General features: G+C 42.5%; 1 protein-coding gene across 1 annotated transcript in view; it reads left to right on the top strand.

Annotated features, from left to right (window-relative positions):
- Positions 1–908: 908 nt before the first annotated feature.
- rarb (retinoic acid receptor beta) overlaps positions 909–27,467 on the top strand; it is a 58,488-nt gene continuing 31,929 nt past the window's right edge. The window contains exons 1-2 of the mRNA XM_022757285.1: positions 909–1,065; positions 16,332–16,480. Coding sequence (XP_022613006.1) covers positions 909–1,065; positions 16,332–16,480 — 306 coding nt within the window. The remainder of the gene's footprint in view (positions 1,066–16,331; positions 16,481–27,467) is intronic.

Genomic DNA, 27,467 nt, shown 5'->3' with positions numbered 1-27,467 from the left:
CTGCAGGAACAGCCTCATTTTCCTGCCACTGCATAAAGAGCAACACGGTTGGAGCCGCGGTTCTTCAGTAAAATAAAATTTAAAAAATTTAAAAAAAAAAAATGCTGAATTTAAATTTTATTTATTTATTTTCTATCAAACTTACAAAAAAACTAACTAAATAAAAATCTTTATTATTTCCCCCCCCTGCGTTTCTTCTCTCCGCCTTGTTCCGCGCTGGGGAGCTGCAGTGATGTCAGCCCGCCTGGGTCATTTGAAGGTCAGCAGCCTCGGAAGGGTTCATACAAAGTTCACTCGCATATATTAGGCTATTCAATCTTTCTTTCTCTGTGGCAAAACTAGTTGGAAATGAGCTGCACGCGGGGACGGAGGAGCCATCCGTCATCGGAAGAGAAGAAGAACGTGCGCTTTTAAAACGCCGCGCGTGTTATTTTTGATATTTGGGGGTGTGTGTGTGTGTGTGTGTGTGTGGGGTGGGGGGGGGAGCGGATCGTCCGGTTTGAGGCTGGGCTTCACCGCCGCTTCCACTCTGTGTCGCGATTCACTGACAACACGTCGGGATGTTGTTATTATTGTTTTCACGGAAGAGACGCGTTGAGACGTCGGCGGCCGCGCGCTGACCGAGCGGACACGGTGCGAGGGGGAAGAAATGGGCAAATGAGCGTTTTCAGAGGAAGCCGCGGAACACAAGAATTCATGATTCCGGTGCCGGACGAATGAGAAGAAGAGGAGCGAAACCTGCCGCTCCAAGAAAAAGGAGGAGGAGAGGAAGAGGAGGAGGAGGAGGAGGAGGAGGAGGAGGTGGAGGGTGGAAATAGCGGAGTTTGATGGAGTTGTGTGCGCTTATGCCGGTGATTTTTTTTTTTCGTCCTTAGCGCACAAGACTAGTTGAACGACGCGCCGTCAACATGTTTGACTGCATGGACGTGCTGGCCGTGAGTCCCGGGCAGATGTTGGATTTCTACACGCCCAGCCCGTCCTCCTGCATGCTGCAGGAAAAGGCTCTGAAAGCCTGCATCAGCGGACTGGCGCACAGAGAGTGGCAGCACCGCCGGAGCGCACACTGTAGGTCTCCAATATTCTCCTCATCTGTTGTTGTTGTTGTTGTTGTTGCTGCTGCTGCTGCTGCTGTTCCTCTGTCAGACCTCTTAATGCTGATGGGTCAGTGCGACTCCAGCGTCCACATGACTCACAACACGTTGCTGCACAGGGCTGATTATTATTATTATTATTATTATTATTATTCTCATGAAAACCATCCAGGGAATTTAAAAGTTTTAGGGGAACTCTTGGAAACAGGCCGCATGAGAGCACCACAGGCTGAGCATACAAATATTAGGAGGAATAATTAGTCCGGGATGTTTGATGGAGCAGCTGAGTGATGGGATGATGTGTACACTTAAAAAAAAAAGGAAAAAAAAGTTTGTTGTTTAACGTGAGATTGAGCAGAAAAGTCTCCACAAGCTCCACGAGTCCTCCGCGGTGGAACCTGCAGCCCGTGTGCGTGTCTCGGGTCGGTTCACGTTCGCGCAGAGGCTGGAGGAATGCGGAGAGTTAAACACAGGCGGCGGTCTCCGCATCTCCTCCCCGGCCGCACATGACAGGAGGAGCGGCGCAGGGCGAGCCGCGACCCGCAGCTCCCTGACACTGATTTAGATAAATGACCCCGCGGACTTGTCAACAACATTAGCGGGGGTGCTATCGGATCATGTCAAAATCTTGTGTTTTGTATTGGCCGATGGTGATGGATGGTGTGGCTACTGTTAGTGTTCTGTCCAGGTGAATAAAGAGGAAGCTTGAAGGCAGCTGCATTCTCTCTCTCTCTCTCTCTCTCTCTCTCTCTCTCTTTGCAATATCAGAGCTGAGTCAGTGGCAGATCAAGAATTCAGGAGAGAGAAATGTTAAATTTAAAGTTACACTGAAGTTTCACTCTGACTGAAATATAATGCTCAGCTTCACCTGAGGGGAAAATGATCATTATTATAACGAGAGGAAAAGGTTAAACCTGGAGGCCGACTGTAATCTTACTGAAAATATGACTCTGAGTGAAGCTGTCACCTCGGTGTGAACGAGCCCACACTCCATCTGTGAGTGTGTGTTTATTGTGGATGGTTTTCACCCACTGACCATGTGCTCATCAGACACTTGTCAGTGCTTGTTTTTCTCTGTCACCCTGCTGCTCTGTGATTTATCCTCCGCTGATAATGAGGAGCCTCCAGCTGTCATTCCTCAGGAAGTGTTTGCTCAAGGGCGCTCAGTCAAAAGTGGCTCTTATCATTGGAGGGTAAAAATGCAAGTTACAGCTGCCACCTTTTAACTTTGAGCTTCCTCGCCGCTCGCTCTGCTGCGGTGGCTCCTCTGTGAGCGGTGACAGAAAACTGCAGCTTACAGATGAATTTACTGATTATTATTTTTTTGGCCTTCTCACTAAAATGTTAGAAAAAAATTGTGGAAATCACAAGTTCCCCCGAGCGCGAGGTGGCATCTGTAAATGGACTGACAGCATCAGCCTGAAACCGATAATCACTTTACTTTTGTAAATGTCAAAGAAAAGCAGAAAATCTTTTAAGGAGCTCGAACCAGCAGCTCAAACAATGAAAACTGTTGTGAATGAATTTTGTGGCGATCTGCTCATCAGTTAATCGTCTAACTGACCTTTAAAAGAGAAATGACAAAGAGTTTCATCTACGTCACGTCTACACGCAGAGTTCACTAAATGTATATAAAAACATGTTTTTAAAAAATGTGAAAATGTTTAAAATAATTTGTTTTTCAGACTAAGGGAGATGAGATTTCACCAGCAGCAGAAATATTCACTTTCATTTTACCATCAGTAATGATTCCACATTAGCGTTCCTGCGCAGGGCGGTCGACAGGATTGAATTAATACTGAGCTCAAGTTTTATCAGTTCGCTCCTACACATGAACATTTGGACCAGATAGTGAAAAAAGTTTCCAAATTATCTATAATTTTGAATTCCTTAAATGAAGGTTTGGTTGTTGTAGCAACTGAAACCATCGTAGTTTTTTAGGATGATTTTTTTCCTGGTTTCTCTTTTTTTATTAATTGTAGAAAATGTAGAAACGTCACTTAAACAAATATGATTCATCTCAGGAAAACACTCAATATAAATTCAGTTTTCAACAACCACATAACATGTAGTTATTAATCATATTTACCAAACAGGAAACGTGTAAAATGAATGAATGTAAAAGTCACGTCAGGCTGGAGGTGTAAATCACTCCAGCGGGTGTCTGTTCCTTTAAAAAGCAGCCGTTCTAAGACGGGGCTTGTAGCCAGGATTTAACAATACTGAGGTCAAGTCCAAGTACAGCCCCCCCCCCCCTCCCTCTTACTCCCCTCAGAAAATTATAACCAGACACGAGATGAAGGTCACCATTTCTTTTTCCTTTTCTTCCTTTCTCTGTGTTTACATGAAGGTCAAAATGCTGCCGTCTCCACGGTGAGGAGACGAACTCCGGTGAATCCTTCACGTATTTACTGAACTAAAAATAGACAAAGTTCGTCATGTGACTCTAAAGATACTGAAATCACCCAATAACAAAACCTTTAAACCTTTTTCATTGGAGGTAAAATGAGTGACTACATGACCTTCTGGAGGCCGTGCACCTTCTGCTGTTGTCACAGTGAAGACACAGCGGAGCCTGTTTGATTAAATTCACCTTCATTAGCTCATTTCATTTGTCATAGAATTCAATTAGATGACTAAATGAAGCCTGTGCGTTCTCTCCTGGCATTTGAAGTGATAGTTTGGGTTATTCGAGGTGGGGTTGTCGTGTTATCTGTAGTCCGGTCGCGGACAGAGTGATGCCACCTCATGGAAGCAGCAGATGCACAGATGGCGGCGTGATGCGCGGCTGTGGACGGGGACAGCAGGAAGAAAAATGACCACCTAAAGAACCAGCTTCAGTTTAAGTGTACGCTATATTTTGAATATTTTTGCCGCTTCATCTCACCGTCAAACAGCTCTTTACTAGTCAAATATCTGATCCGCGCTGTAATACAGTGCGCGGCGTAAGTGTGCGGAAGGTCAGCGGGTTAAGAAAAAGTAGTTCCAAAGCAAAGAGCTATTTTAACGGAAGATGAAGCGATGGAAATATTCAGAAATAAAGTGTACACTTAAAATATTATTGTTTAATTTGTGTATTTTTTTTTGTTGCTGTCCCCGTCCACAGCAGCACATCGCTCAGCGTCTGTGCCGCCGCCGCCTCAAATCTAGTGCAGGTCAATACACCAACAACCTACGAACTATTGCTTCAACGTAACATTTAGTTTACGTTGTTAAATGGAAGAAATGGCGCACTGAGGTGCGTTTGATTTGCCATGCAATTAGACAATCGGTGCCCTTTAACACGTACGCCGGACCTGGCCTTTCAGGAAGCACTGAGCGGGACAGAAGAAGATGCTGGTGATTTTCTTTTTCTTACGACCGACTGGTCTTCAGCCTGTGAAGCTGCGCCTTGGCCTTTAGTGCTGTCAGACAGGACACCCCTGCCCTTTTCCTGTTTGAATAAGACACTGTTTAAATTAGACTTTGATTGGAGAAAGCCTCTCCCAGGGTCATCGAAATGTTGGTTTATTAATTTATTTATTCAGGATAGTGGAAACCTCCTGGGTGTTAATTAGCCGCATTGACAAAGAGCCGACCATTAATGCACTTCCTCTTCCAGTTTAGATGTTAATTAAGAATGATCAAGGACCTCCTTCCAGCTGATAAAGTGGGCTTTGTGGTCGAGGAATCGCCGCGTACGATACCAACGCTGCAGAAATAAGAATTCATTTCAGTCAAAGTCGTTTTATCAAAAACAAATCCAGAAACTATCAGACAGGAGTTGGAGAGGTGATCCTCTACAAACAACTGCTGCTATTGTGACTTAAAAAGACAGTGTGATGTTCCAGCCTGATATGTATTGTACAGGCGATGGTATGGGATAATTGGGGCCTTTTTGTCTTCAAGGCTTAAGCTCCTCTGATGTGGACATGAAAGGCCATTAGCACAGCTTGAACACCAAGCTAATTTAGTGGGCATGTTAAATGAAAGGTGGATGGGGGGAAATAAAAAGCCGTGTACAAGAGTGAAATGAAAGCAGAGCTGGCTGATGCCAGGCGTGTTTAATTGTCATGATTAGGGCAGCGTTCAGCTCCCACCAGGGTTAAACTGACACCGTGTTTCGGCAGCGACGCTGGCCTTTTAATAAATATCAAAATGTCACATATAGCTCCTTAAAGTGCCACAGGCTCCTGCTCCACCGGACCAGACACATGTTCATGTTTTATTTCTCCAGGAGCGATTCATTTTTTCTTATGTCACCGGCGGAGCCTTTAAAAAACCCCTAAATAATTTTTTTAATCTGGTTCCAGAGAATTTTCCTGCCACATGACAATTTAATTGCCTCTTAAAAACAAAACAGAACATTTTTTTTTATGTGTGAGCGCACGGCGAGTTCAGGTGTATAGCACCTTTCAACAACAACGCACAACAAGATGTAAAAAAAAAACAAAAATATAAAAAAAAGCAAAAGGCCGTTAAAGAATGCGAATAAACAGCATTTCAAAATAAAATAAATAAAATACAAGATGAAAAAAACCTGTTATGGAATAAAACAGAATAAACAAAAAGATTTGAAGAAATATCACTAGATTTAATTTAATAAGTAACACTAGAAGACAGAAATGTAATGGTTTAATAGAATAAGGCATATATTGTGAGCAGATTTAAGGATATTTTATGTATTTATTAATGCACAATATTTGATAACAATTGTATGATTCAATTTTAGCGTATTACTTTATTGTCAATAATTATTTGTTTATACAGCTGTAACAGGAGGAGTTATAGCGTTAACAAATTCATTATTAGTGTGTTATAAACAATTAAACAAATGTTTATATAATTTTTTCTAATGTTAAATAGAGGAACTTAAAGTAAAGTGTCATGTGATTTAAACAGGAACATTTTAATTCTTGATTTAAAAGACTTCCAGCAGCAGACATGACCCGGACCAGCAGGGAGGTCCGAGCGGGTCGCAAACGCAGCAGCAGACCACAGATATGTTCCTGGCTGTGAAACATTCAGCGTTTTATAGACCACAAATGGAATCTGATTCTGATGTAATCCACTCTGCTGCTGTAAAGGAGGACTCTGGCTGCTGGGCCCTTAATCAGCTGCAGCATCTGACACCAGAGTACAAGTCAAACCTGCTGGTTGGAGTCATTTTTTAAAAGTCTTCTTGAGAACAAAGGACTTTAATTCTTTCTTTATTTTGAAAGAATGAGGATGTTAAAGTTTAGCTCTGAATCTACAGTTACACTCAGATCCCAGAGTCGCTTTGTGTCTTTACTGTCAGTGTTTTAATTCAAGGGGCACTGAGGTGTAATTATTTTTATATATATATATTTTTTGTTAGAATGAAATAATCAGCAAAGGAACTCCAGAAAAACACCTATAAAGTCGAATTATTATTAATTAATTTAGTCTATTATTTCATTTTATTTGCTGCTGTCCTTATCTCACGTTACCTTCTCCTCATGTCGCTGAACAATGTGTAAAATCATATTGTGATTGCGTGAATATGAATCGACATTTGTGCGTTTCATATTCACTGAAAAAAATATATAAAAAATTCTGATAATGTGATTTTTGTTGGGGCTTTGTACCAAACAACCTTTATAAAAAATAATAGATATTTCATGTCCTTATCTTCTGAAATAACAAATATCTTTTTTATTATTATTTGCTTAACAACCAATATGTTGACATAAATAGAAACAGGAACTAAAAACTTTCAATGTATATTGTTGTATATTTTTCATATATTTTCTGGGAACAATGATAATCTGAGGTCAAAACATTTAACATGAATACTGGGCTTCAACAGAGATGCTAACTGAATACTGAATAAATGGAACTGTATAGGATCAATTTCATTTAATTTTCTTTTACTTATTTTAAAGATGTTTACATAAACATCTATATGGATTTACTTTAAAATTTAAAATGAAGGGCTTTAGTTCCTAAATGAATGTAAGGGAAACAATCGAAAAATAACTTCAGACTCTGTAGATTTATGTATTTGTAGCAGGATCCATGTCAACTGTTCTGTTTCTTCAGGTTGCAGTGTAGAGTTTTACCCTGTCATAGTGTTTTCAGGAACTCAGAGAAGAAAAGAAAAGAAAAGAAAAGGAAAAAGTCCTGACTGCTTGAATGATCACGTTTTAAGATTGTGAATACCAGCAGAATTAATGACTTCAGTCTAAAAATATCAGCCAACAAAAGCAAATATCAAACGAGTCCTGTACAATGATTGGGTGATATTTAGTTTAGAGTCTGAGACAGTGTTTGAAATATATCTCTGCAGAATGTTATGAAGCTGGGACACAGACAGTATGTATGGATCAATGAGGCATTTACATTTGTCACCGCTGGGATCAACTATATTTTATACAATTTTACTTTCAACATGCGCGCTCTGTAGACTGTTTTAAATTGAGTTAAAGCTCCATATTTTCTTCTTCTTCTGTGTTTTATTTGAAGTGTTGATCCATAAGAAGATATATTTGTGGTTTTAAGAACCAAAAACCATCTCAGTGTAGTTTTACATCTCCTCTCTCAGGCTTCTCTCTGGAGCTCTAGTAACAACAGGTCAGTGAGCCAATCAGAAGAGAGGAGGCTCTGAGCCTCTCTTCTGATTGGCTGACTGTTTTCTGAGTGATCCAATAAAAATATAGCAGATTTCAGGTAAAAACACTCAGAGAAACCAAGTCCTGTAAAGGTTTGGATGGTGGGTCCAGGTGGGCGGGGCTTGGTGACTGCTTTGTTGTGACATCACAAAGTTCCAGAAGTCCTGACGGCTGGTTTTAAGGCTCAGTTTCTGAATACAGGCTGTGTGCATTTCTCTGTGGACTGAGGCTTTGATACTTTCACAGTATTAATATAGAAGCTAGACCTGATCTATAATCACACTACACATGGACACAGACCTTTATACTGGAGGAGCTTTAATGAACAACGATCTGTAACCACCTCTCAGTAACTGAGCACATCGGTTTATTGGTGACCAGCTGGGTTGGGTGGGAGTGGAAGTTCAGCTGGAACATTATGAGTTTTGAATTGGATTTTTTCCCCTTGTTGGCCACACCCGTCACAGAGCAGCCGGTTCACTTCTTTTAACTGTTTTCTAAAGAGCCAACGTAAGAGAATCCAGCTCCATCTCAAAGTGCTGGCGGACCTGCTCTGTGCTTTTAAGGCCATGAATTCCTGCGGATTAAAAAGAAACCTCTCACATTTTAACGGCCTTATTCCTCTTCCTGCGTTCCTTCGCTGAGCTTTCCCGTCTATCATCTGCTTTTATGGCTGTCTTAGCTGCTCAGTCAGTTTTTATGAAAGCTTTGAAGTGGCTTGCACCTGTTGTGTTTTTGGTGGGTAGAGTGAGAGAGCTTCCCTTCAACATGTGGTTTGACCTCGGCGCTGCAGTCACCCCGGGGTTGCCGTGGGGTCACGGGGGGGCAGGAGGAGGGGTCAGGGGTGGGTTTGGTCAAATGACTTCCTGGGAATCTGTAAACCCAAACACCAGTCGTATAATAATAATTTGACAGTTCATAAAGAAGAAGAAGAAGATATAAAGTCAAGTTTGAGTAGTTCGTTATGTAAAATGTAGAATAGATGATCCATTTCCCCACCAGACATGAAGTCACATGACTGTTTGTTATTGTTTTTGTTTCTTTTCCTCTTTTCCTTGTGTTTAAAGCTCCTCTGAGTGTCCCTCTCCATAAAACCCATAGTAGAGCAGAGCAAAGCTGCTTCTAATTTGGTGTACTCTGAGTGAACTTTGACTATTTCCTCTGACTGGGCCTGCTGTATGTGAGCTATGTGCTGGGCACTCCTGCAGAGAAAACCTGGAAGAGAAAAACACTTCCAGACTGGATGGAGCGTCAGCTGAGTGGAGGAAGAAGAGAGGAGGAGGAGAAGGAGGAGGAGTAGGTGGAGGAGGTGGAGGAGAGGGACGGGATCCACCAACTGCTATTCCTATTCCTCTAATCCTCTTAGTCTATGCCCACCACTCCACATCCAAACCACCACAGCTTTCCCCTTAACACAAACCAAATACACAAATACCCCGAGGAGCTGCAGGAAACGCTTCTCTTTCTCTCCTTCTTTTGTTCCCTTTTCTTCCTGTTTCTGGTGATCTCTTATAATTTCGTCAGGTTTAATTAAATCACTGCGATTTTAACGCTCTAGTGCGCGGTTGATTTTGAGATTAAAATGAAGCCTTGGACTTTAAACACGCCGTCGTTTCCTTTATTTGCAGCAGAAACGCAGCTCTGTCCTAATTTCCAATGTGGCGTCATTGTGTGAAATTGCCTGTGTGCTGCGACAGACTTTGCTTCAGGTTGTTTGCCATCTGTTGTGTGGACCATGTAACTTAACATGTTGTCAGACAGAGGGAACTGGATACAAGGATGTGGTTTTATTTAGGTGCAGCTCTGCAGTTTATTTCTCTATAATGTACAAGTACCCTCACACCCTGCCTCACACTGCTCGTTTTGGGTGTTGGGGGGCTGATTGTGGTGCCTGTATTTGGAGGGAAGCTGCCAACAGATCAAACACAATCTAATGACCATATTTGAGCTAAAACGTTCCAAAGGTTTCGGGTGATCTGATCTGAGCCGAATGGTTAGGATGCATACCACATGGGCTCTAATACTCTGAACGGCGAGTTCCCGGTCCGACTCCCGGCTGGTCGCATCATTTGCTGCCTAGTTTCAGGTTACAACCCTGTTTTATCCAGAGACGTATAAAATATTAACCATTTGTGTGAAATTGTCATAATTGCTGTGTCAAGTCTTGAGTATTTGCTAAAAAAAAAAAAAAAGTGTTTTCTGAGATCATGTGACCTTGACCTTTGACCTTTGACCATTACTTTGTCCTTGAGTCCAAATGAGCATTTGTACCAAATTTGAAGAAATTCCCACAGGGTGTTGTGGAGATATTGCATTCAAAAAGCCCAAAATCATGTTTTGTGAGGTCACCATGACCTTGACCTTTGACCCCCAAAATTTTATCAGTTCATCCTGGAGCCCTAGTGAATTTTTGTGCCAAATATGAAGGAGTTCCCTGAAGGCATCACAGAGATATTGTGTCCACGAGAATCGGGCGGACAGACAGACGACCAGAAAACACCAAATCTTCCATGTTCTGACGTTTATGGGTTTAATGAAAGAAAGAAAGAATGATCTTTATTTACGTTGCGTGTTTTACAGCAGAGCCGTCTGCAGACACGTTGAACACACACTAAAAACAGGCGATGTTGTCACGGTAACAAGCCTGAGTCACATGAAGAAAATGCAGCTATTTTTATAGCTAAATTATACAAACTAATGTCCGATGATTTCAAAATAAAATATGACGTAATGGAACTGTCAGCAGTAATATATGTTTATGTTTCCGCGTCATACATTTTATCCAGAGTTTACATTTTTGGTTTTCCTGTCATTGAGTAGTTTTTTATTATTGGTTTTGTTCATTCTTTAATCGGACCTGCTCACTGCGACCCAAAAGGAAGCTGGAGTGTAAACCTGTCAGTTGATTAAGAATATTAATTAGAATGAATTTTAATTTTAATTGTTGTGGAGAATATTTCCATTTAGAACAGGTAATGGAAAATATGTAATATGATCAGTTATTTTACTGATGCTGTTTGTGATTCAGTTTTAGATCCCTGATCATTTGTAATAATTTAATCAGACAGATGTGTTTGTGTTTCAGAACCACGGATGTTCTCTCAGTCTGGAACAGGCCTGGGTTTAAATATCAACGGCTATTTACAGACTGTGTGGGCTACAACGCAAAGAAAGTTTCATTCTAATTGACAATAATTCACTGCGTTTGCAATTAGGTTGGCAAACTCATTAAAATATGCAATTTTAATATCAGTGTATATGATGGAATAGTGGCATGAGAAGATGCCAGCTAATTTACAAAAAGTGTGACTTTTTGGTTGAACTGTATTTACCTAAACTGCGTTTCCTAACATTTCCTGTGCAATGAGGGATTATTATCTCCTAAAATGATTAATAATAATCTGGCAAAACTGTTAAAGCTCCTCCAGTGTAAAGGTCTCTGTCCATGTGTAGTGTGATTATAGATCAGCTCTAGCTTCTATATTAATACTGTGAAAGTATCAAAGCCTCAGTCCACAGAGAAATGCACACAGCCTGTATTCAGAAACTGAGCCTTAAAACCAGCCGTCAGGACTTCTGGAACTTTGTGATGTCACAACAAAGCAGTCACCAAGCCCCGCCCACCTGGACCCACCATCCAAACCTTGTAGGATTTGGTTTCTCTGAGTGTTTTTTTTACCTGAAATATGCTATGTTTTTATTGGATCACTCAGAAAACAGTCAGCCAATCAGAAGAGAGGCTCAGAGCCTCCTCTCTTCTGATTGGCTCACCGACCTGTTGATACTAGAGCTCCAGAGAGAAGCCTGAGAGAGGAGATGTAAAACTACACTGAGATGGTTTTTGGTTCTTAAAAACCACAAATATATCTTCTTATGAATCAACACTTCAAATAAAACACAGAAGAAGAAGAAAACATGGAGCTTTAAATTTTTTTAAAGTAACAAAAGTACTAAAATATGAGTTGTTGTAGGCAGTGGCACATGATTGACAAAGCTGCACCACGCCATGATGAGATTATCAGACCACGTCTTCATGTTGTCCGTGGAGATAAACTGAAAGAGTAAAGCTGTCAGTTCATGTACACCTTCATCAGCTGTGTGTTTTTCTGAGCTCATCCCTCACACTGACTGATATTTAACAAAAGACAGTATCAGTAGCTGCGTGTATCAGAGCTGTCCTTTTGTCAGCGGGCTCAGTCCCGGTGGACAGAGCAATCAGAGGAGCTGTTTTCTTTAGACTTTCCCCTCATTCAGCCTGCAGCCTCCAGCAGGGAGTGTGTGCTTTCCTGTTTGACCCCTCTGGTAGGTTCAGCCAGAGGCTAAGGGTTCAGCAGCCGTGGCAGCCACACATTTTTCTCTGCCTGCTCTTAAGCCAGACTCGCCGTATGCGCTTGTCTGTCACCAGCCTTTATTCCTCTAATGGAGCTTTCTCTGTATGTTAACATGCAGGGAAGTCGACTCAAAGTTTAATCATGCAGAAAATGGAAAAAGGCTCCCCTGCACCTGATAGGGCCTATACACTACCGTACAGGTACCCTTTGACCACCCCCATGCACTCATCCACACACACACACACACACACAGGCTCTGAGGTGGTGTAATGCGTCTACGTTTATGCATCCCATCTGTCTGCAGGTGGTCACGCTGCCTCCCAGATGCAGCCATGAGTTTCAAATAGGCAGTGGGGTTGAATTGTTGGCGCAGCCTCTCCTCATTGTGGGACTACCCAGCTATCACAAATGTTCCCGAGGCATATGAGTGGCAAAAGTTGTTTTTTGCTCCAGTAGTCATACATCCTCATCAGCATCACCTGATGTGAGCACCTTGTTTCACTTATTGTATGTTTGATACGGGAGCTTCTGTGATATTGTGATTTGTGGAAAGGGGAGAAAGGGATGAATGGAGCTTTTGGGGGAAAATGAGCCACTTCTTTTATTCAGACAAGCAACCGTTCACACACTGTGAGCTGCATGATCATGAAATGAAATAATCAAAGTAATTGCTAGCTGCTGCACAAGTTTAAACACAGCATCAATAAAATTCCAAGAAGGTGGAACAGAGAGATTAGGAAGAAGAAGAATTATAGTAAAACAAAAATAGAGCATGGTCACTTTTTTTACCTGTTTTGCTGAGAGCTTCTGGCAGCCAGTGCTAGCTGGTTAGCATGCTAACTTCCATAGAAGAAGAGAAGTGATAGAAATAGAAGCAAAACAAGGGGGTTGTTTTCTACCATTGGAAACAGCTCTTTGGCAGGTAAAGGAATGAAGTTTCTTCTAGATTGGTAGACAGTTGTTCATGCTAACGTTAGCTATGTAGCGATAGCAAAACTTTCATATAACTCCTTTAAAAAAAAATAGACTTTATGCAGCTGTGAGGACCTTCTCTGTTTCCTTTGTGCATATTCATTCTTTGTGGACAATAGTGTTCATCAACAGCGCTCTATATGTAGTGTCCTCTACTGTAAACTTTATATATAATCTCTCAATATATGTAACATTCATCCATCCATTAGCTATATCTGCTTATCCATGAGGTTTCCATCTTTCCATCTTTCCATCCACTTAAAAGCTGAAGGTAGTTGAAGAAAAACTCGAGGAGAGACGAAGGTTGGCCCCCGTGCGGTCTTCTCACCTGTTTCATCACCATGTTTGACGGTCACCTCGGACAAACTAATATGGCTGAAAATGTGAAAGACGTGAAGCCCATCAATCAATCTTTGACCTCATCGCACGTCTCCTCACCTAAAAAACCATTTCATTCAGGACCAGATACGGCAGATGTTCCATCACTGAGTCTGGTCCATGGACTGCCCTGGATGTGACTGAAACAGTGTTGATCCAAGGTTCTGTGCGGACGTCAGGGGTTTGAATCACGTCACGCCAAAAGACTCGTACCCCCTTGCCATTTGTTGACGAGTCGCTTGACTCAAGACTGCTGTGAGACGGGGAAGTCATTTCCTCGATCCACTTCAGTTCCACTTCGTCCAGGACTTCACCTGCCATGTTGAGCCACGTGCCCACCGGGATGGATGCACCTTTTTCATTAGGATGACGATGAATATCAGGAAGCCATGGATGTTTCGAAAAAATTGCATCACATCAGCACCTTTCTCGAGGTTCCCCGATTTCACACGCCCCGTTTTTCATTTCGTTCATGCTGATGCTTGCAACCTTGGCTTCGGAACAGCCTTAACACTGAAGATGAGGAGGGTTGGTGGGAAGTTGTTGTGACATCTCATGGTTCCTATCTTGCCCTAGAAACCGCTGGGAATACACAAGCGTGGATTTTGTTGGTCCATCGTCCTGCACTTCGTCTGGACGTGCCAACTTGCTAGCAGTTAATCTAAATTTTAAAAGTTACAGAAATATAAGACAAGTCACCATCTGTGAAATTACAGTAATTTTTGCTGTTTTCAATGATAAAAACACATTTATTTAATATATTAATTAATGTTTTTGTTGCGAAAACTTCCATAATTAAATAAGATATAAGATATATTCTTATTTTACTGGTAATTGTTGCTAATTATATATAATATATATATAAGGAGTATTAAACTTGAATTTAACAGTTTCATCTATTAAATAAAAAATATATTTTTGGTGAAATTATAATAAATCTGCAAATGTATGAATCAATGTATGAATTCTTTTATGGTTATTCACAGTTACAGGTTTTTTTATGTTATTTTACATTATATATGTAAATTCAGTTGCTATTGATATTTTCATGTTTTAAAAAGCAGGAAAAATAAAGATATTTTTTTCTGTAGCATTTTAAGCAAAGGCAGGAGATTACAATAGCATGCGCTTAATATACTTGGATGAAATAACAACACAAAATGCAGTGTGTGTGTGTGTGTGTGTGTGTGTGTGTTCCCGCTTCCCTCCCCATCAGATGGCTTTGTGTGTCAGACCGCTGGCTCGTCTCCAGTGTGAAGTCTCATCGTACATCTTTATGTGCAAGCTGCTTCTGACCGCTCTCTGCCAGCGACAGAGGGAAAGCGTTTGGTGCATTCAGAGCAACGACATGACCTCACTTCAGAGAAAACGAACGTCTGTCTCTCCGTCCTCGTCAATGAAACCCGGGTCACGCTGCAGTCGTTGAAGAAATAACGTGGCTGACTTCTCCCACTGAAGTTATTTATTCTCAGATGAACACCGCTTTAAATCCACACCAGCAAACTTTTCTCTAAATCCTAACCCAGCACCATTATGTCAACTTCATGTGAGTCTGCTTAAAGATTTCGCAGAACTTTTAAGCGTTTGATGCCGTCGCTGTTTCATAACAAGTCACAGAGACTTTTCCTTGCCGCCCAAACTTCTCCTCAAACTCAGATAAGAGTGAGAATTGATAGATTTTAATTAACCTTCCTGGTCATTTTGCTTTCTCATCCCTTATTCCAGAGGTAACATTTATCCTCGTGTACAGCGCTGTGTGTGCCGCCGACTTGTTAAGTCTTCCCTCGAGTCACTGAAGTTGCCAAATGCAAAGCTGCAAATTCGACGTGCGCAAAAAGTCACACAGGGAGAATGTAGCAGGAGATTAGATTAAACCGCCAGGTAATTCCATGCAAGGACGATGGTCCAGTAATTATAAGAGCTTGTCCCTTACCATCAGTAATTGAGTTTACTCTGATGAAGTACGGAAGAATGTAATCTAATCAGCAGAGATGCTGGAGAGACTGTTCTCCATTTTCTATGTGGAGAAGTTGCGTTCATGAGGACAGCAGCTGGGTCTCAGCACAGATTCAAGATCTGGTACATTTTCACTTCAGGATGCTAAGTGTGCTGTGATTGCTGGCCTCTATGTTGAAGCATTGTTAGTATTTTTGTATCTGAAGATTACAAATTAAAAGCACATCTTAGATAAACACGGTTGTGTAATGTGTCCTCAAACTCCTTTCTGGGATTTGTTTTTCCTGTTGACCTTTCACTTCTTCTTCCACATTCTTCAGAAAGCTTTTTATCTTGGTTCATTAGAGAGGAACAGGCTTCTCTCTGGAGCTCTAGCAACAACAGGTCGGTGAGCCAATCAGAAGAGAGGAGGCTCTGAGCCTCTCTTCTGATTGGCTGACTGTTTTCTGAGTAATCCAATAAAAATATAGCAGATTTCAGGTAAAAACACTCAGAGAAACTAAATCCTGTAAAGGTTTGGATGGTGGGTCCAGGTGGGCGGGGCTTGGTGACTGCTTTGTTGTGACATCACAAAGTTCCAGAAGTCCTGACGGCTGGTTTTAAGGCTCAGTTTCTGAATACAGGCTGTGTGCATTTCTCTGTGGACTGAGGCTTTGATACTTTCACAGTATTAATATAGAAGCTAGACCTGATCTATAATCACACTACACATGGACACAGACCTTTACACTGGAGGAGCTTTCATTTAATTTGGTCTTAACCTGTAGTATTAGTGTGAATATTTAACTTTAAGACAATAATTCACCCTGAGGGGAACATGAATGGTCAAATGTCATGGTAGTCCATCCTACATTTGCTTAGATATTTTGATGTATTCTCTCTTCATTTTTACGTATAAATGTCTTTTCCTAGTTTCATTGTCTAAATTAATAATTTCAAAACGAGCTTCCTCGTCTTCCTCATCTTCCTCCTCTTGTTTTTATTTCCCGCAGCCATTGAAACACAGAGCACCAGCTCCGAGGAGCTCGTCCCCAGCCCGCCGTCGCCGCCGCCCCCTCCGAGAGTCTACAAGCCCTGCTTCGTCTGCCAGGACAAGTCCTCCGGATACCACTACGGTGTCAGTGCATGTGAGGGCTGCAAGGTAAGTACTCCTGCACCTCGTCAGACTAAATGACATGCTGTGTTTTCTCTCCGTGACGCTGAGGCAAAGGGGCATTCTCACTCTGACTTTCTCCAGAGGGGTTATTGTTGAACGCTGAAGTGGTTTTCACACAACTGCCTTTGTTTATCCTTCTGAGGGAAGCAGCTGAATGAAAACCAGGAGCTTTGGTTTCTTCAAGGTTTCTTTGTACTTTTTTAAAACCAATCATGACCCGATCATTAAGATTAAACACAGACTGAATATTAATAATTAAATGTTTCCCTAAAGTCAGTGCGATAAGCTCCTTCCCAGGTTCAGAAAAACAGAGGAAACAGAAAAACTCTTCTTCACCTCACGTCACAAGATCTCAGAGTTTCATTTAAAAGTTGTTGTTTCAGTTTGTGGCCTCAACTTTTCAACCGTGTCCTGGCGGCTGAGCAGTTAGCAGCCGCTCTCGTGAGCTCTGCTGTCTGAAGACATGCTGGTCAGCTGAAGCGGCGACCAACAAACTGTCATTCCTGATATAAGCTAACTGTAGATGCATCTGTGAAAAAGCATGTAAGTGGACCTTGAGTTGGTCACCAATGAATGTTTACGGTTAAACTTTTAAACGGTACAATGGATGAACTCGCACATCTGGAGCACAGTTAAAAAGCTCCAGAAAAAAGATTGTAAGTGGAACTTGAGTTGGACTTTGTCAAACAAACAAAGTTTATTGTTCAACTGTAAAAATGTCCTGCTGCAACGTTTGCATGTTTATATGCAACTAAACACCAACAGCAAATACCATCATGTTTTCTCTCAACATAATGAGGATATGTTGTTAATTGTTAATTGTTTAAGGAAGTCACAAGCACATTACGTGTTCACAGTCTGTCTTGTAGTGACTCCAGTTTTATCAAAAGGCATCGAATCAGCCCTCTAGTGAAGAAATAGTCCTTCATGAATGTGTTGAAAGTTTGTTCTGTGGACACGGATACAGTTACAGGAAAAAGCTGAATTTTAGTTTTGAGTAATCTGTCTGAACCTGCCCTTTTATATTTCCTGTCCCGTGTGAACCGCTGGATTAGCAGAGAAACATTAACTACAGGAACCGATGCCAAAACACACGGGTTCACAGGTAGACAGACATCTGACCGCCAGCACTTCCTCGTGCTTGGGAGGCCAAATAAGACAAAATGGTTTAGTTTAGAGAACTACTTATATTCAGCTTTTTCATGTATTTGTCACCGGAACGAAAAAGCGGAGAGAGTCAGTTACAGCAGAAAGAACGGATGAAGTTACTGGAACTCGTTGTATCAGATTTCCCCCCGCTGTGTCTTTTTAAAACGATCCCACAGAGCCGGCGACACTTTGTGGAGTTTTCAGAAGGACGCCGTAACACGTGTCAAACGGGCAGGAAGTGCAAGGGGGGGGGGGGCGACTAAATGTGAGAGCTGACTTGACTTTGGAGGATTTCTTGACTTTGGGTCGGCACAGATGAAACTGTCATTTGTTGCATATGCATGTGCTTCTGGTGGCCCATATGCCTGCACCATTTTTAACAATTCAAATCAGCTCCGTCCACACAGAAAATCTGCTCGTGGGCAACACAGAGACTCAGTCATGCCAAGATGAAATTAGAATCAAACTCTGGTAATAGCACAACCAACACAGATTAACGCCGTGCTCTGCTGGCGTTCACAGGTTCGGTCTCAGGCTGCAAAGGTAAATGGAGCGACAGGAAAAGTCATTTATCATTTAAAAATGATCTCTGGCTCCAACTTCTTCTTTTACTTACTTGTAAAATCAATATCTTTCATAGTTTACAGATTTAGGATTATTCAGTCACGGGTTTTTATCGGCTACGGCTCTGATCGGCGGTGATGTCGTGACGTCTTTCGGAGCACATGAGCTGCTGCAGCCCCGAAATAAGTTTTAAAAACACACAGTCGCCGACTGAAGCTCCGACACTTTACAGGAGCACTGACCCTGAGTCAGCGTGGCAGCTAGTAGCTCTGTGTGTGTGTGTGTGTGTGTGTGTGTGTGTGTGTGTGTGTGTGTGTGTGTGTGTGTGTGTGTGTGTGTGTGCGCGTGCGTGTGCAGCAGTGTGAAAGGAGTCAGTCACCTTCTTTTAGCAGGTTTACCCGTGTTAAAAAACTCACAAAATTTGGTGTAAAAAGGGAATAAAATAGTCGCTTTTGAATTTAAAATAAACATATGTTTATGTTATAACTGTGTTTTCAAACTGTTGCGGATATTGTCTGATAGATGTGTATAAACCATGTGATCGCTGTTAATCTGCATCAGTTTTAACTTCAGAGACACAAGGACATGTTTCTCTGAGAGCCGAGAGAGAAACCAACACATGCTCGGACGCTTATTACTAAAGCAGCTCTTTACAGAGCGGGGACCGGCCTTCTGTGCAGCGTGAATTTATTATACTGCTGCATATGCGCAGGCATGTGAAACACACACACACACACACACACACACACACACACACTCCCTGTCTGTCTTCAAGTCTATTTGTGGCTCTAATTGGAGCATTCATTGGGCAGTAAAAGGCGCCTCTTGCTGGCTAAAAGCTACAGCTGTAGAGGACGCTTGGTTGCCTCTGTCCAATAGAGATTTATCACGTTAGAGATCTATCGAACTATCGATCTATATATTTATATAATGTATATTATTACTTAATATTCTGGAATTGAAGGCCGTTCTGCCATGAACTATTTTTACGTGTGTTCCCTGTAGAGTGAGCGGTGGAATTAAAGTCGTATTGTTGGTAATCTCAGAAGCACTTTGACAGTGAATTCATTGTGCTCAGAGCCGCAGTCATGTGATCCTGTGACGAGAGGACGGTTTTTCAGTTCTCAGTGTAAGAGCACGCTGAGCTACAACACTGCACTGTTTATACGTCTCAGATAAATTCCATTGTTTTGTTGTTTTGTTTTTTTCTTTTGTATGGTGAGCTTCTCTTAATCGCACCAGAGCAGGGAGGTCAGAGGTCACGTCAGGCTTTTACGATGAGGCTTATATCGGCACATAAACGGCATGGGAGTCCACAGAGAACTTAGTCTGACCCAGAGCCTGGTGAGTGAAGAGATCACCACCTCCCTCTGGGCCAGAAACTCCAAAGGATTCCTGGCATACCACTGCTTCAATTACAGAGGTGGGGAGGAGAGAGAGGACGTTGCGCCGCAGTCCGGCTGCATGGGAGAAACAAACCGCCTGCAACGTTCACACGTGGTCGTCTTAAACTTAATGCAACCCGTTACTGTCGCTTCTAACAAAGCCGTGTCAGTGTTTACTGTGCGGTGCTCATCCATACTTAACAGCCCGTTCAGCGACCAGCCGACTGAGTACCGGTCATACGTACAGTGTGTGCATGCGGGCGTGAGTGGTTGCATGGCAACGGCTGCTGTGAGTATTAGAGGAAAGACAGAAGACAGAATAAATGCTGGCAGGGCAGATGTTGGAAGGAATTTTCTAAAAGTGGAGCGTTTTGGTAATGAGAGACTGAGACTGAGCAGAGATACTGTCGTGTCTTAAAGGAGCAGTTCACCCAAATTACAAAAAGAAAAACACACTTTTCTTCACTTCCCTCTCGTGGTTTTTAGTCCCACAGTTTCTACTGTATTTGTATTTGTCTTCTGTGGCGACCACAACACAACTGAGGAGAATGGGATTTCGTTTTTCGTTTGTCACTAACTCAAAGATTTGATTACACCGTTCTGTACCACAACCAGTTACACTCATAGTCAATTAAAATTAAATAAATATATATATATATATATATATACACACATAGCCGCAGGGTCACTTAATTCTGTTTAAGAAGTTTCATCATTACAGTTGAATAAGTTCCCCCTTTTTCCCCGCTTCATTGGATGTGAATGAAAGTTATAAAAGTTCAGGCAGGTGCGTTACACCTGTGGGTGTTTATGGGTGTTAATGGGTGTAAATATCCAATAGATCATTTGTCTTTGCTGTGTAGTTAATTCAACCAACAGAACGTCTGTGCGTCTGTATTATTTTATTATATGTTAGCACTAATTAGCAGGTATCATTGTCTGCGCTCACCATGTCTGTTGTGTAACCTTAGCTTGTTGACTAGCTAATTAGCCCGCAAATAATTTAGCCTTGGGTTAGCCTTTAAGTAAGACGCCCACCTGTGCAAAAGAAGCTAACAGAAGCTAATGCTTGCCACAATTATTAAACCAGCATGGACCGAAGTCTTGGCTCCACACACGCCCCACCTCGGGGAGTTAAGAGGAGTCAGGCCCTGCCAAGGTGACGACGGCAGCAGCCCACTTCAAACCCGCTCTTCAGAAACCTTTGGTTTACAGAGGCTTCATCCATCTTTATATAAAGTCTATGGTTCTGACCCATGAGTAGTTACCTATCTTTGAACTCAGCCTTCATTTTGATGTGGGACATAAACACCTGTCAAAATAGTCAAAAGCACCTCGGTGGTTCCTGCTTCAGTCGGAGTCCCCAACACCCCGCTGTCGCTGCTGGTAACCAGAACTAATCTGTCTATATGACTAGATACCACATAGGGTAAGTGAGAAAATGTGTGATTTACTTTCCTTTTTCAGAACAATCTAGAAAATGACATCTTCGCGTTGTTTTGCATAAGCCCTGAAATGTCCAGAAAGAGAGAGACGGCTTGAATCCGTGTGCGTGTCATCAGCGCTGACAGGCCTTTGGGGATGAAGACAAAACTTTGAGCCGTGAACACCCACCGCCCCACCCCCCACCCCCTCTCTATTACATGTTGGATCCTGCAACGTTGACACAGTGGGATTAGTTTGATGGAACTGGTTTGACAAGCGGGAGACCATAACCTCTGTGAATAAAACACAATTCAGAATGCTCACACTGGAAAAGAAACACTCCTCTCTCTGAACCACCCCTCCCCTCTCTGCTCTCTTTCTTTTCCACCTCACTCCCACATGCAGGGACTGAATAGAGGAATAAATCACCTGTATTCACCTACAAATCTAGTTACTAACCGAAGCAGAGTTTAGAGAACTTTTAGGTTTTATTCACAGACCGACTGCGGGTCGGGAGTATAAATAATGTATGTACTAAATAAATGCTCGTTCCACCTTCCGCACAGACGACAACTTGTAAACGTCTAAACTTGAGCCGAGCTCGGCTGTTAACGCAGAAATGTGGCACTTTAGATAAAAGCGCTAGATAACTGCGGTCCATTCACAACCACAAACTGAATCTGCTGAACAGTGCAGAATATTATTATTATTATTATAAGTTGACAATAACAGCTCACAACATCCTGTTTCAGATACTGCTCTGACCGCAGAGCATCGCATCTATTTATATCTGCCTGTCCAAGTGGATCTCAGGCCTGAGAACACAATACTCACAGTCTCATAATAACTGACGTATATGATAAACATTTTTTAAAACACATGCTGTACCTCAGCCAAAGCTGCACTCACAGTCCTTTTACTAACACAACATTTAGAAAAAAAAAATCTGCTTTTGCAACCGGATCTGAATCAAAACAGAAAATCACATTAAGTTCAGACCAAAAATCTAAACACAACATTTTTCATGAGTTGAAATAAAAGTTCTGAGACTTTTACTATAAACACAAAAGCTGTGTCGTCACCAGACACGACCACAGACCATGAAGGCCGAACGGAAACGAGACCGTCTGGTTCTATGGAGGATTTTTGTCGCCAGCTGTGCCGCTGCATCGCAGAGCGCGGCTCCTGTCGCCTAGCAACCTTGACAACATCTACGTTTTTGTTTTGTTTTTTCACAATGACTTGAGGTTTTAAGGCCTGTGGTTTTGAAAGTTGTACTGAGATGAAACCCAATACAATACTACTTAACAGAGGCTCTCTGTCGGTGTTGTTTGCTTTGATTCACGGTGCGCAATGAATCTTGGGATAGGTTGGACCGCGAAGGATCCACCGGTCGGAGGCTTCGCTGCCCAGGAGAGGAAGGACGCCTTTTGTCGGCCACATTTGAAGGAGCCTCCGAGATGGGACAGTCTAGTCTAGTCGAGTCTTGTGGCCCCTGAATCTGGACAGAGTGAGCTTGTTCTAGTTCCTGCCGATATCCAAAACCTCGCACAGCCATTGAAGAGGAGCGGTCCATGATTCCACAACCAACAACATGATCAAGTCTGTACTGAGGAGATATACCAGCCGTGGTCACACCAGATACTGGCTCGTTTTCTGATCCACAACCCTGAACCCAAAAAAAAGGCTCATCTGTCAAACAGTTCAGAACCTAATAAATGCCTTGTTTTTTTCAAAATAAAAGTGCACATTTTAAAGTGGCCTTTTGTTGTGGCCCCGTAAAGCACACCTGTGCAGTAGTCACGGGTGTGCCACACCTATCAGGTGGACGGATCATCACTAACATGGAGTTAAACACGTTTGCTGAGAATTTCAACTCATGAAAAACAAGTTTATGTTGCGTTTATATTTTTGTTCAGTCAGACTGAGTTAACCAGCAGAGAAAAAGACCGTCTCTGATCGGATGAACACCACGGACCATCCGCAGGTGTTGAAATCAGATTTGGCGAGAGTCACAAAGTTAGGCTAATTACGTTCATGTATTCATTATTTATTATTTATTTTTACTTCAGTCATTCTGCACCCTTACAGCTTCTGCCTGTACTGTTTATCGCCGTGGTTCTCCGACCCTTAAACTGACACAGATTAGACCGGGTTCCTCCATCTGATAAGATTTCTGCTTTTAGATGTTTTATTACAGAAAGTGAAACCTGTGACCAGAACAGTCACATATATTGTCACTGTTTTACTTATGGATGGAATTATTGTGAAAATAATTTGTTTGGGGACCCTCAGGAACCCTCTCAGGACCCTGGGGGTCCATTGAGAACCAGGGGCCTAGTGGACCCCTTTAAATACATGTCCGATCACAAACCTTTAAATGAAGTTCATGCGACGGCAGAGAAAAAGACCAATCAGGAGGGGGACTGTGGGTGAGCTTTGCAGGTGCAGGCTTCCCCCCATTTTTATAACTTTTAACTTCTAACCGAACTTCTTATTTTGAGCGACATTTCTTCTTATTTTTCCGAGTATAGAAGTTATAATGACGTGGTGTTAATATGTTGATGTAGGTCTTTTCTCTTCCGGAGGTACAGCGTGGAACCAGCCTATCGTCAGAGGACGTCTTACACAGAGATATCCCGCTGACTAACAAACACAGAAACGGGACTAAAAATATAACCTCCTTGGTGTAACGATGAATTATGCAGGAGTTTATAAATCTGGTAACAAGATTGCATATGCATTTTTCTGCTTTCATGAATACACAGACTTTGGGATCTCGCTGACAAAGTGGTTGAGTTTTATGTATCTGACGCTGGGATTAATACAAACAGTTTATATGAAGGTTTACTCTAGTGAAATACACATTCAGTTGTCGTGTTATTGTTTGTCGTTCATAGTTTACCCTCCTATATATTTCACACTTTCCTCCTGGCTACGTCCACAGCAGCGCTTGCCCTAGCAGCTCCCTCCTCACCTCTCCTAATCCTTCTCCCCCAGTGTGCTTTTCATATCTTTATTTACTCGCTGCCGTCCGCCGCTGTTGCAGGATGCCGATGATGAAGAGTCCAGTTGAACTGACTAGGGAGATCGAGAGCGAAAGGAGAGCATGGATCTGCGTTCTGCCTGTCACTGTTAATGTATACAGCTACCCCCGGTGCTAACACTCACTCCGTAATGTGATTTGTCAACATTGTAAAACACAAAAGAGGCGAAAGTGCTAACAGGCAGGAGAGGGTCAGCGCCAGAAGAAGTGTGACAGGAAATAGATATGATTGTCAAGACACGGCATCCGTCTACTCCCCCACAGTCTGCTGCTGAAACTGCCTCGTGTCTTTACCGTCATCAGCAGGCGGCCAGGTGAAAGGCAAGACTTGAGTTTAGAGTATGTGGTGTGTATCACCCAATGACAATGTAAAGATGGGTGAAACATAACAATCGCCTCCTGGTGGCTGGCTGCAGTATAGGTCATAAATCACACCGCCTCCATGTTAGCTAGACCTCTGCAGTCTGGCTCCAACAGTGAGTCAGTCCCCATAGACTCCCATGTTAAAATGTCCAACTTTACAGCAGAAATCAACATGTTTACAGCCTGGTACAGAAACTGTTTTGGTCTCTAGAGCTAATTTCATCCTTCATGACATCTGTTCATATAACTCACGTGTTTATATTTTATTAAGGACTAAAGTTATGGAGAATTGGGGGCGTGGCCTCTTTGAGTGACAGGTGGGTGAGCGTATGTTTGCAATAAAACCAGCATGCACCGAAGTCTCAGCTCCACACGCCCCTCCTCTTTGACCATATTTGGATTAGGTGGGAGTTAGGGGCGGAGTCAGGCACTGCCAAGATGGCGACAGTAGAGCAGCTCAGTCTGAGCTTCAAAACTGCTCTTCAGAAACCTGTGGGTGACGTCACAGAGGCGACCTCCATCTTTGTTTACAGTCTCTGGTGGTGACGTGTCGTCCATCTTCATATACAATCATGTGGCTGTGCAGCTTGACTTGCTGTCTGAAGAATAAATCCTTTCTACTGTTAGTCAGAGGAATTTACACTTACCTGCTCAAACAGGTATCCTAAAGGTGAATGATGGTCCTTTAGTGCTTTGGTTTTATGTGCGAGGAGAAGCTGTGGAGTATTTATTGTAAACACATTTGTTTACTTGTTGGGTTTTGCAAAAATGTGAGAAACTAGTTGCAGCATGAATCAAGATGAAATGTATTTTCTAATCATCAATGGAGTAATAAATGTTTTATTATGCACAGAACAGGAAGAGAGGGAGGAGAGAGAATCTTTGGCGGTTAGACTGTGATGTCATTATCGGGGGGGGGGGGGCACTGGTGGTAGTCATGGCGATGGAATGATGAAGACGCAGAAGGTCTGGATGTGATGAGGAGCGGATTGGACAGGAGGACTGGAGGTGAAAGGGGAGGAGGAGTGTTGCAGCTGACAGCCGAGGAGAGAAGAGATTTAACGTTTGATGGGGACGGGCAGCGGAGAGAGAGAAGAGTTGTGGATGAGATGAGACGTAAAGATTCATTTGTTTATTTTCCAATATTCCAGCACTAACTCAAACCCAGAGGCTTTTCTGAATTCATCTGAAAGAAACAAGAGGAACGAGAAACTCCTGTCATCACAAGCAACTCCGCTTGCTCAGCTGAGTGTGAAAAGAGACGTAACATGACTGTGAGAGTTTGTATTTATGTCATAATTCAAGTGTATAATTAGTCCAACTAATGAAGAGAAGCTGTTTGTACAAGTTGGTTTGATCCGTCTGCACTCAGGACTTCACCGACAGGAACAACCCAACAGAGAGGAACAAGGAAGAGAAACGAGTCCTGGCTGTCATCCAGCTGGGGGGGGGGGCACCCCACTGAGCTGAAGTGGTGCTATCCTGCTGGAGCTTTACATAAAGATGAAAGTTACATAACAAGAAGAAGAAGAATTACTGTGGTTTAAGATGAAAGATGAGGCCAGTGAACATGAGTTCAGAGTAACTAAGAACAGACGTCCAGCCCTGAGAACACCTGCAGAGCACCACAGCTGTAAAGTCACATGACAGTGTGTCACACTCTGACATGAGCTCATCCCTTTTCCTGTTTCACACTCTGCATTATGACAGCTTTGTGTCAGCTCGTCTCCGAACACATTCACCGCTGTTGTTGTATTGTTTGATTTTTCTTGAGTCAACATTAGTCAGAGCTGCTACTGTAACACAGCCTGTCTGATATCGAGCGCCGGCTCCACCAGGGTCACACACTTGTGGTAATTATAAGGGGAACCGAACATAAAGAACGTTACCACCTTGGTACCACCTCACCAGTTCTGCACCAGCTTATCTGGAGCTTTCAGAACCATATGGAGAACACAACATATTCTATCTTGGGTAGAGTCGCAATCCATCGCAATCACAATCTGCTTTTTGTTTCCGCTCTGATTTTATTGTGAAAGTATTCTTGTATTCCTGGAATACCGGAGCATTTGTTTGGACGGTGTTGTTATTAATTTATGAATTGCTCTATGGAAGTGTTTTGATTTGAAAGTTCAGTCACTACTAACCAGCTAACCCCAGCTAACCCCTGCTAGCCCCCAGCTAACTCAGCTAACCCCTGCTAGCCCCCAGCTAACCCCTGCTAGCCCCCAGCTAACTCAGCTAGCCCCTGCTAGCCCCCAGCTAACTCATGGGCATGTCTCTCGTCAGACTGTGACTCCACTCTAAATATAGCACCTCTTCATGATGCGTCCACGATATAAGATCGTCACCTCCACTTTACATACATTTATCACATTGAAACACCTGGATTTCGATGAGCTGTTACAACCCGACTGATATTGAAACTGAAAAATATCAAAGCAAAATAATTTTTTTTACAAAAACTAAAACTTTTTGTTGAAGATCCCTTACATTTGTTTGAAAATATTGTGACATGAGCTCAACATTTTACAGTATAAAAACAGACTGCACTGTACAAAATGGAGGAAGCTATGACTGTTAGCGACTTAGCATACAGATAAATCAAGTGGAGACCAGCTGTTAAACTGGTGGAGATGATATTAGTGACAGATATGAGCTTCTCACACACTGAATGGTGATTCCCTTCATCTGAGCGTAATTATTACCCAGCTCCATGTCAGAGTGAGTTTGTGTTATTAGCAAAGACAACAAGGTCAGTGACATGTTTATTTCATTCTCCATGTTGCTTTCTCCACTGGTAGTCGAGGCTGATCAGAGCCAATCAGGAGCGACCGTGGGCGTCTACGTCAGGTCTCTGTTTCTACCCGTCCAGACGCCGACACAAACTAAAAACGGGGCGAGCAGCGTTTCCAAAAGTCTCGGTGCAGTGTGGACGGGACGTGCAAACGTAGCAGAAGAGATGCTTTTTAAAACGAAAACGTAGCAGTGGACGTAACCGGAGGAGAAAAACCGTCACTGTCAGTGGATTAACTTGTGG

Source organism: Seriola dumerili, unplaced genomic scaffold (assembly GCF_002260705.1).
Source record: "Seriola dumerili isolate Sdu_G_001 unplaced genomic scaffold, Sdu_1.0 BDQW01000273.1, whole genome shotgun sequence".
Taxonomy (NCBI): Eukaryota; Metazoa; Chordata; class Actinopteri; order Carangiformes; family Carangidae; genus Seriola; species Seriola dumerili.
This window is presented reverse-complemented; position numbering and strand designations above follow the sequence as displayed.